Source organism: Cervus canadensis, chromosome 8, assembly GCF_019320065.1.
Source record: "Cervus canadensis isolate Bull #8, Minnesota chromosome 8, ASM1932006v1, whole genome shotgun sequence".
In the NCBI taxonomy this organism is placed as follows: domain Eukaryota; kingdom Metazoa; phylum Chordata; class Mammalia; order Artiodactyla; family Cervidae; genus Cervus; species Cervus canadensis.
In genome coordinates, this window is record NC_057393.1 from 85,067,963 (window position 1) to 85,079,077 (window position 11,115).

General features: G+C 47.1%; 1 protein-coding gene across 5 annotated transcripts in view; it reads left to right on the forward strand.

The window, feature by feature from the left end:
• The window catches only part of GNG4 (G protein subunit gamma 4), a 67,671-nt gene extending 62,432 nt beyond the window's left edge, over positions 1-5,239 (forward strand). For all 5 annotated transcript variants that reach the window (XM_043477040.1, XM_043477042.1, XM_043477039.1 and 2 more), the window contains one exon: positions 1,384-5,239. In XM_043477040.1, coding sequence (XP_043332975.1) covers positions 1,384-1,512 — 129 coding nt within the window. In that variant the 3' untranslated portion in view covers positions 1,513-5,239. The remainder of the gene's footprint in view (positions 1-1,383) is intronic.
• Positions 5,240-11,115: the final 5,876 nt, after the last annotated feature.

Consider the following 11,115-nt stretch of genomic DNA (forward strand, 5'->3'; position numbering starts at 1 on the left):
TTTAACACGCAGACCAGTCATTTGCTGGACCTGGAAGATAATGTGATCCACAGCTGCCAAGTGTCAACAGGCTTCAGAGAAGCCTGAAAGGAAAATCAAAGAGGTTTCTGGCCAGGAGCAGCTCTTTCCTCAGGGGAGTGGCCGTTCCAAGTTCAGTGTGCACTTATTGTGTGTAGCTTATGTGTGTGTTCTCCTGGGGAGGATCAAGTGCCTGGGTTGGTCATGAGAGTGGATTGCAGTAAAACAAAAACGCTAATAATAATAATTACAATCACATTGGCTCGGCCAGGGCCAGGAATTGGCTTTATCTGTCTAGAGGTAGTTTTACAGAGTCGTTGGTGAGGCTCCTGGCCTGGAGCCTTCACGCATCACTCAGTTCCGAGTAGGACTAGATGTCTACACCTTCCTGATGGTGCCTCACACCTCTCTTGGTAGTGATCTACACTTCTACCGAGTGCCACCTCTTTCTGTCACCTAGTCCACATGGCGGGCCTCTAAGTCAAGAGACGAGTTATCAGGGCAAAGAAAAGCGACTTTATTCAGAGAGCCAGCAGATGGAGAAAATGGTGGACTGGTGTCCCAAAGAACCAGCTTCCCTGAATTAGAACTCAGGTTTCTTTTATACGACTTCCCTGGTGACTCAGATGGTAAAGCGTCCGCCTACAATACGGGAGACCCAGGTTCAATCCCTGGGTCAGGAAGATCCTCTTGAGAAGGAAATGGCAGCCCACTCCAGTACGCTTGCCTGGAGAATCCCATGGATGGAGGAGTGTGGTAGGCTACAGTCCATGAGGTCGCAAGGAGTCAGACATGACTGAGCGACTTCACTTTTCTTTTATCCTAAAGGAGGGGAGAGGGCGGCTGGTTGTTGCAAATTTCTTGGTGTTGGAATCCTTTGTTCTCGCAGCTGTCCACATAGCTCTGGTCACAATATTCCCATAAACCTCCCACAAGAAAAAGGCTCTTCTCTGTCCTGCAACTTTCTCTCTCTCTGTGAATGGAAACGTGTTATGCTTTTAAAGGTCAGAGTCTCGAGAATGGGCTCTCCTGTATACTTCGGGAGGAGCATTCTTTTATGAAACATGCAGAGCCTGCATTGCCAAAGCCCAGATAACAGAGCACAAGGATTAGCGCTAAAGGGATAGATCCAATGTGGAGTCAGGTTGCTTCTTTCTATTACATTTCCTCGGAAGCAACTTTCAAAACCTGTCTCCTCTGGATTTGCACAAGCCCTCTCTCCAGGCCTGGGAATGGCCTTGTCATTGGCAGTGCATGCAACACAGCCTATCCTCAGGCTTGTCCACTTTCCAAACCGACACCCCTGCCTTGGAGCCACCGCGAACTGGCCTCTAACCCTGCCCTTGTGCTGTGTGCCCCCCCCAGGTCTCCCAGGCAGCCGCGGACCTCCTGGCCTACTGTGAGGCTCATGTGCGAGAGGACCCTCTCATCATCCCAGTGCCTGCGTCGGAAAACCCCTTCAGAGAGAAGAAGTTCTTTTGCACCATCCTCTGACTCCGTTTATTATGAAAATGTCTCCTTTTCTGTCTGTAAAATCCCTGGTAGAGACTGCGCATGCTCTTAGCTTAGGGACCTCTGCCCACACTCACCCCTGCCCGACCAGCATCACCCCACTGCCTGTCTTTTCATTGGTTTTCTTCATTGTCTGTAGTTTCACCTTTTCTTTTCAGGTTTCTGTTATTTTCATTATTAGAAAAGAAAATACACATGTTTTATAGCCAAATAACAAATGTGCCAAGTTAACAATAAGTATGGGTGTAAGGGCTTAAGTTTTTTAAACATCAGTTCCCAAGTTTATGTACATCAAGTTTATACATTTCAGTGGATAATTTATTGAGAAGAGAAAAGGTACTCAATAAGCTGCCCATTTACCATCATTCAGTATCAAATTAGAGCATTTTGACCAACTGAAGTCTGTGGGTAAAGGTTCCATCTCTCTTCCTGGAGAAAGTTCTGGAAGTTTTCTATTTCCTGCTTTTCCATCATCCTATTTAAAAAAGAAAGAACCCACATCACGAATGGTTTTCTAAATATGGGTCATCCGGGGGCCCTGTGACTCAGCCCCTGAGGGAGAGCCCAGACCCCTGTTTCCCACTGATTGTCATTGATTCCCTTTGTAGGTGATCCTTCTACAAATGTAGGTGTGGGTAGATATTGGAGTGAGCTTAACTGTAAATGTGGCCCCATTACTTCTCTTTACGTGCTCCAGCCAAGCAGGCCAGGGGCACATTTCTTCTCTCCAAATACCACTTCATCCTGCTTCCTCCTATTCTGGCTCCTGCCGTGCGTGGGCTGCATCAGTAAGGGCCTGCTCGGGGCACAGCCCTGGGCCCGGCAGGGTTTCACCAGGGCGGCCCCTGCCCCAGAGGAGCGAGTCAGGGGCAGCAGCTCACCATGTAGCATCCACTGATCGAAGCAGTCACATGTATCCACTTACTTAATCTTCCAGCAATATTCATCTGTTCTAAAAAGAGGAAACTGAGGCACAGAGAGACCATGCAGTTTCCCCACAGCTATAGATAGTAAGCCAGAAGGCTGGGACCTGAGTGCAGACAGTCTGAGTCCTGAGCCCCTGAGTTCCACTGTCTTCCAGCCCTACCTGTTTGCAGGTAGGTAGGGAGACCTGAAAACAACCTGAGCCGTGTGCCACGAAGCACCGTTGCTGGGGTCTGCTCAGCAGCACACTTCTCTTCCCATCTTCCCTGGGAGCAGACATGTCAGTCCCATATTCTGGCAGCTTATGGAAAATGATATGTGGCTGCCCATGTGGAAGGCTAGACAGCTGTTGATTTTTCTGAGACAAACTTGCAGGTTCCACCTAAAACAAACTCCTGTCACCCCTGATAAAGGAAGGGAATAAACCACAGGACAGAGAGCGAGTGCTCTGTCCAAGTTTGCCCTGTTCCATTTGTTTGGAAACTTCCTCCCACCCCAGCTCTGGCAGTGGCTACACTGTGTGATTCAAGGCAAGCTACTATGCCTGGAATATTCCAATCTGCAGACTGTGGATAATGGGTAGTTACTCCTCCTGTCCATCATAAAGGAGATCAGTCCTGGCTGTTCATTGGAAGGACTGATGTTGAAGCTGAAACTCCAGTACTTTGACCACCTCATGCGAAGAGCTGACTCATTTGAAGAGACCCTGATGCTGGGAAAGATTGAAGGCGGGAGGAGAAGGGGACGACAGAGGATGAGGTGGTTGGATGGCATCACTGACTCAATGGACATGAGTTTGGGTAAACTCCGGGAGTTGGTGATGGACAGGGAGGCGTGACGTGCTGCGATTCATGAGGTCGCAAAGAGTCGGACACGACTGAGCGACTGAACTGAACTGACTCCTCCTGTCTTTGCTCTAAGACGGGGGGAGGTGCTACATAGATGAAGGCTCTGATTATCATTTAAAACAAGTAAATGTACTAAATGCCAGGATATGGTATAGGGATCTAGAATGCATGACTTCAAAGATCCATGGTTCAGTTGGAAGAATCATGTAAAATCACCCACAAAAAAGGCAAATATAATTTTCAGATCAATTAGTGACTTGCTACCCTTGTAAATGATTTTAGTACATTTTTATTCTTTGCTTCTTTTGTTGAAATCAATTCTTCATTTCATAAAAGTTCCCTGACAATACCAGTGTTGTTAGGAAGCTGTGTGCTCAAACTATAGCATAATTGTATGCTGTCTGTGATAATGACTTCCAGTCTCCCTCTATTTTGGTTTATGACCAGGATCTCTTTATCCTGTGGTCCATGTCAACATCATTAACTTGATCAAGCAAAGCACAATCCATAAAAACACATCAGAGAGACTGGAAAAGTGGGACAACACAGAAACCAGCTAAACCAGGTCAAGAGAAAAATAATGTGCTCCTCGACTTCACCAAACTTCTTCCCTTTGTTTTCACTTTCAGCATCCTTCCGTGTGCTTTTCCCTCTCCTCCTGTCTGCCTTGCATCCCTCCATGAAATGCTTTTTGTCCTTTCACTACACCTTTTCCTTTCAAGCCTACAGCATTTTGTGTGGCTTGCCCCTTCTAATGTATCCCTAAGCTCAATATTGTCCTTAAAGGCAAACTCATGCACACGGGCTGTGAGACACACAAATGTGTGGACGAGACCCTCCCCCCAACAGAAGCAGGGACCTGATGAAGCTGCCTGTAGTGAGCAGTTGTCATGCGGCGTTTCCAGCTTGACTGTCTAGCACCTGACCCCTTTCCTAAAGGGGGAAATCATGAAATCACCCCTTATAAATAACTGTAGTGGAATGCCGTGCCTCCAGCACCATGGATGCTGAAATGGGAAAGTCTTCCCTGTCTCAGGTGCATCCCCTTCTCCAGCACCAGACTGACCAGGCAGTGACCAGTGACCTAGGGTGAACTCTGTGGACTCCCATGCTTAGGACTGTGAGTTTGGTGCAAGTGACACAGAAATTAAGGGATGCTGAGACTCATTTCAGGGGAGTTGTGATGGTCCAGGGGTGGCAGTGGTCCGTCATGAAGGTTTCCAAGACTAGCAGGCTGCAGGGGTGGTGTCCACCGGTAGCAGTCTAGGGATGACACAGTCCTGAGCAGATTGTTTCTGCTTTGTTCCTTGGCCCCACTGGCTGTCTTGGCCCCCGCCTGTCTTCCTAACTCTCCTTTCTAGCTTTCTGTCAGTTCAGCGAGCATTCAAGCTCCATCCAATAAATTCCTCATTCTTCTGTGAAATAGCCTGGGTTAAGTGTACTTATCATATGACCTAAAGACTCCATTACTAGGTGTCTACCCAAAAGAAATGTGTATGTATATTCACCAAGAGAAATGTACTAGAAAATTCATAGAAGCACTGTTCATAATAACCCCAAACTGGAAAGTAGCCACATGCCCATGTTGAATGGATAAACAAGTTATAGTATATTCACACAGTGAAGCCCTACACAGCAAGGAGAAGGGATCCTTCTGCAGACACACACACGACAGTGTGTGAGTCTCACAAGAGGAGGCAAATCCGCACCGTGTAGTTCTGTTAGCATCAAGTGAGAAAGCTGGCAAAGCTGTTTGCAAGTAGTTATGTAAGTTACTCTTAGGGGGCACAAGGGTGCTCCTTGGATGTTCTGTTCCTTGATCTGGTTGCTGGTCACTTGGGCATGTCTATTTTGTGAAAATTCTTTGAGCTGTACACTTGTGGTTTGTGCCCTTTTCTGTATGTATGTTGTACTTCAATAAAAAGTGTGCTTAGCAATTGAGAATCCTATGGTTATTTCCCGTCACCCACCCCCGACATTTTTTTGACAGCCCAACTTTTTACTCCTCTTTAGATGTAACATCATTAGTGGGACATTTAAGTATGTGATAACATTCTGAAATCCAAAGTATTTGTAATCCACAGCTCTCTGGACAGAGAGTAGCTCCCAAAGCATTGCAGACAGTGCCTATGAACGGGGCATGTGAAGCCATGTGTGGAATCTGTGTTGTTGGGAGAACAGTGAGGAATCCTCCTGGGATTTCCCTCTTGGCTCAGCCTCTCTGTCAGTGAGGCTGATGACTTCCTCTCAGCCTCTCCTGCCTTCTGACCACTGGAATGAATGGATAACAGACCACAAAGCCCTGTTACCAGACATCACCTCTGGGGGAAAGAGCTCTACAAGCATCAGCTGGCTTTGCAATGATTCATCTTCTGAATGCAACCCAGTCTCCCCGGCAGCCCGACCCGGAGATACATGGAGGGAAACTCAGCTGCCTTGACTCTGCCCCCGCCCATGGGAATGCTGGGCACCTTCCAAACCTCTGGTTGATCCTGAGCCCCTTGTCTCTCAGCTCCCAGCTGGCCTGGTCATTCTCTTTGTGCAGCTCTGATGCATCAAATCCCGGGCTGATCACAGAGCCACTTCGTGCTGGGACTCCTGCTACATGAATCCACAGTCTTACCTTTGATTCTGAGCACCAGCGCCCACCAGAACTCAACAGTGAGTCTAAGTCAGCTGCAGCTTCCCTCCGAGGGAGGCATGGGAAGAGAACAAACCAAAGGTCAGAGGGAATTTTGTTCTGATGATTGTTCCAATTTGACATGGAAATAATGACAACTAGTGTGTTTGGAGACTCCCCTGATGGTCCAGTGGTTTAGACTCCATGCATCCAGTGCAGGGGGCATGGGTTCAATCCCTGATCGGGGAACTAGAGATCCCACAAGCTATGTCATTGGCCAAAAACAAATCCAAAACCCGAGAAGAAGATGGGCTGAGATCCTAGACTAGACAGACTTCACCTCCGTACCTCATCTCCTTCAGCTCTTCAGCATGGTGGGGAGACGCCAGGGCATAGGCAGTTTCCCCACCCTGCCCCATGGCCCAGCTCCTTCTCCCAGGGTGCCTTCCACTCCACCCTCCCCAGGATGCACAGCCAGAGCAGGAAGGGTGGCGAATAAGCTGGAGGTCTGCCCAGTTTCAATGTCCCTCAAGATACGTGTGGATGAGCTGATGTCACCTCCTGATGGTCAGGACCTGATACCCCATCCAATTTCTAATAAAACCCTTAACACTTGATTCTGTGTTAACTGTTAATAAGTTACTGATTTATAAGGTGTTCAGGTCCATGCATGGTAGTTAACCAAATGCTGAAGTAATTGTGATCACTTACCTTTAGAATGGATAAACAACAAGGTCCTACTGTATAGCACAGGGAACTATATTCAATATCCTGTGATAAACTATAATGGAAAAGAATATGAAAAAAAGTGACTGAGCATACACACACACACACACACACACACACGTGTCTGACTCTTTAGGCCCCATAGACTATAGCCTGCCAGGCTCCTCTGCCCATGGGATTCTCCAAGCAAGAATACTGGAGTGGGTTGCCATTTCCTTTCCTTCTCCAGGTGATCTTCTGAACCCAGGGATCGAACCTTCATCTCCTGCATTGGCAGGTGGATTCTTTACCACTAGCACCACCTGGGAAGCTCATATATATGTATATGGTGGGCTACAGTCTATGGGGTCGTAGAGTATAACCGAGTCACTTTACTATACAGCAAAAACTAACACAACAGGGTAAATCAATTGTACTTCAATAAAATAAAGATTCTCCAGTGACATAGAATGGCCTTTGTGTGTGTGTGTGTGTGTGTGTGTGTGTGTGTGTGTGTGTACTCAATTGTGTCCAACTCTTTGCAACCCCATGGACTGTAGCCCACTAGGCTCCTCTGTCCATGGGATTTCCCAGGCAAAAATACTAGAAAAGATTGCCATGCCCTCCTCCAGGGGATCTTCTCAACCCAGGGATCAAACCTGAGTCTCCTGATTGGCAGGTGGAGTCTTTACCACTGAGCCACTTGGGAAGCCAGAATGGCCTCTTGGTGCTGCTGCTGCTGCTAAGTCACTTCCGTCATGTCCGACTCTGTGTGATCCCATAGACGGCAGCCCACCAGGCTTCCCTGTCCCTGGGATTCTCCAGGCAAGAACACTGGAGTGGGTTGCCATTTCCTTCTCCAATGTGTGAAAGTGAAAGTGAAGTCGCTCAGTCGTGTCCAACTCTTAGCGACCCCATGGACCACAGCCTACCAGGCTTCTCCATCCATGGGATTTTCCAGGCAAGAGTACTGGAGTGGGGTGCCATTGCCTTCTCCGAGAATGGCCTCTTAGGCCCTACTTATTCTCCAAAGTCACTTTCACACCTCACTGCCCACAAAACCCCGTGCTCCATCTACACTGGACGTTATTCAAGTCCACTTCACCAGCCCTGTTCCCAGCTGCCACAGGGTTTTTGCACCTGCTGCTTCCTCAGCCTAGGACATTCTTCATTCCTCTCTTGGTCTTATTCTTCAGATCTCAAGTCCAAAGGTGCCAGCCTTCCCTGAACTCTCTGACCAAGTCAAATCTATGTTTAGGGTCTTCCTGTGTTCTGAAGCAGTCTGTCATTGCTGCGGTTCTACATTTGTACGTGTGGTCGCTCAGTGCCCATCTGCCTCCCTGACTACACCATCAGCTCCACGGGGGCAGGGTTTTATCCCTGGCCCCCAACATGTCACCTGGCACACGATGCAAACCTGGTAAGTATGATCCCAACGAACGAGTGGAAGTCACTACCAGTACTTCTGTGGCCCTGAGAGTGTCTACTTAGAAGTCCTCATAAGCTGCAAACCAGTGTGAATGAACCCTCGGAAGACACTGAAATAATAACCAAGGGGAGGAAGGAAGGAAACCACTATTTGCTGAGTGCATCATTTATTGCAAAGGAAAAAAAAATGTGCTCAACCAAGGTGTTCACATTTAATCCTCACAGCAACTGTGTTGTAAGGTTAATTATCCTCATTCTGTAGATGTATATTCCTCAGACGTATGTGAGGAAACTAAGTACAATTTAAGTAACTCACCCAATATTCAACAAGTACTAAGTGGCTGGATTGGAATTCCCATCAGTCCTTCTAACTTACCACCACCAGAGCATCTGTAGTCAAATCAAGGAGTATAAGAGTTTAAAGGTTTTCATATTCTTCACTTCATGTTTTTTTAAAAAGCTACTAGGAAACCTGGTAGAATGCTCTTTTTAAATTTTTAATGGCAATTTTATTTGTCTTTCCAACTTTAACTGAACTTCATATTTCCATGTTTTTCCATTCTGGGTCTGCCTATTTTTTTGGCCAAGCTATGTGCCCACAGCATGTGGGATCTTAGTTCCCCAACCAGGGATGGAGCCCACGCCCCCGTGCAGTGGAAGCATGGAGTCTTAACAACTGGACCATCAGGGCAGTCCCAAACCCTCCTGACTTTATAGCAGGGGTCCCCAACCTCTGGAATGATGGTCTGAGGTGGGGCTGATGTCATAATAATAGAAATAAAGTACACAGTAAATGTAATGCTTGAATCATCCTCAAATCATCCCCCCTACCAGGTCTGTGGAAAAATTGTCTTCCACAAAACTGGCCCCTGGTACCAAAAAGGTCGGGGACCACTGCTTTACTGTATGATTCTGCTTTCAAGCCATTTAAAAACCATAAAGCATCTGCGTGCTATAAACCCATCTTCACACTGTACGGCTGAACGCTGGTTTAATTATAATAATTCAGGCCAGGGGAGGGCAGTTCCTGGGTAAGTGATAAAAGAACAGCTGGAAGAGGAAAGACACATCGTCCCGTGAAGCATGAAGGAGCATTAGCCAGTTTAGCTCAGGCCTAAATGCCTGTTGTTTGGAGGAGGGATCCTGAAGTGTTTCTGTGACAAAAATGACCTGTCACTACCATGCTCAGGTGTGCGCTCAAGTACTAATTCTCTGACTCGTCCTTCCCAAGCATTTGGAAAATTCTTATCATTTACTTGGGGCTTTTACGTTTTTTATTAAATTCTCTTTTTGATTTTTCAGTTAAACTTCATTTAACTTAATTTTAAGTAGAAGCCAATCCCCAGGCAGAATAAAGAAAATCATTGCCCCTGATGAAGACAGCCCTCTGTAGCTGATGCCCCTTGTATAACACCTGTTTTTTGATCAAATAATGTATTGTCTCCTCTTAGCTCTGCCTGGTCTCTTATACTTAGAAGTACAGACCACCATCAGCGCATCTTGCTGCAGAAAAAATTACATGGCAACAAGAAAACACAAGAGGAAAGGAGAGGCCCCACTTGGTCAACACATAATCATCGAGGCTGGAGGTATTTGGGAGACCAAAAAAACACAGAATGCTAAGGAGCCAGGTCTTGGAGTCAGAGGGACTCAAATTAAAACCCAGCTCTGCCATTTACCAGCTCCACCACTGCTCTGAACTTTCATGACCTCATCTAGCAAAATGAGGATAGCAACACCTATTTTAGAAGAATTCAATGGAATAACATAAGTATTCAGCATTGTCTGGGACATACACATACTCAATAAATAGTGACTGACTATATATATATATATCTTTGAGGGTTTCTCTGGTGGCTCAGTCGGTATAAGAATCTGCCTTCAATCCCTGGGTTGGGAAGATCCCCTGGAGAAGGAAATGGCAGCCCACTCCAGTATTCTTGCCTGGGAAACCCCATGGGCAGAGAAGCCTGGCAGGCTACAGTCCATGAAGTCGCAGAGAGTCATATGTGACTTAGTAACTGAACCACCACCATATATATCTTTTATTATAGTGGAAACCAAACCAGCTTCAGAATTTAAACCAAGACTCTGTTTGTTTACTGTGGAAACAAAACCAGTTTCAGCATTTAAAATAAGACTTTCTTGGGACTTCCCTGGCAGTCTAGTGGATAAGACACCACACTTCCACCGCAGGGGGCACAGATTTGTTTCCTGGTCGGGGAACTAAGATCTTGCATGCCAAAAAATAGGGGGGGAAAAAAAACTTTTACCAAAAAACATCATTTACCAAAGAGGCACCAAACAGGGAGGAGAGAAGGTCAGACTGAACAGCCAATAGCTGAGCAGCCTCATAGGCCAGCACCTTGACACAATAGAAGTATAGGCTTCTGTATATATGAAGGCAGTGTAGGAGGTCCCCAGGCCTAGAGCAGCCTTGTGAAGACGGGGCCTCAGGCTAGGCAGGGAAATAAGACCTGGCAATCATGACCGTTTGAGTCGCTGGTCGGGCCTATAAATTGTAAGTCTGCAAACTTCAGAATTGCTGTTTTAAAAAGTGATCCTACTACTTATCTGAAGGGGGACAAAGTGTTTGGTAAAACCTTCAGTATCTCTGAAGGGACCACGGTATCCACCCAAGGAAGTAAACCACTAAGGGTCTCTCTGATGGCTGGAACTTTCTGACTATGACCAGGCGGTGCTGGCTTTGTGTGGCTGAGCTGATTTTTCTCTGTTATCTTCCCCTGGTTTTTACCTTTGACGGTTTTTAGTATTTATTTATTTGGCCGTGTTGGGTCTCAGGTGCAGCACTTGGGCTTCTGAGCTGTGGCCTGTGGGCTTAGTAGCCCTGTGGCACGTGGGACACCAGCCCCTCGGCCAGGGATGGAGGCCCCATCCCCCACAGCGGAGGGTGGGCTCTCAACCTCTGGACCACGAGGGAAGTCCCCCTCGGGCAATCTTGAATGAACGCACACTGGACCAAAATGGCTGAGGCGGACCCCTCCTCCAGATACCAGGTCCTGCAGGACACGGAGGAAGGGCTCGGGAGGTCAGGCTGGA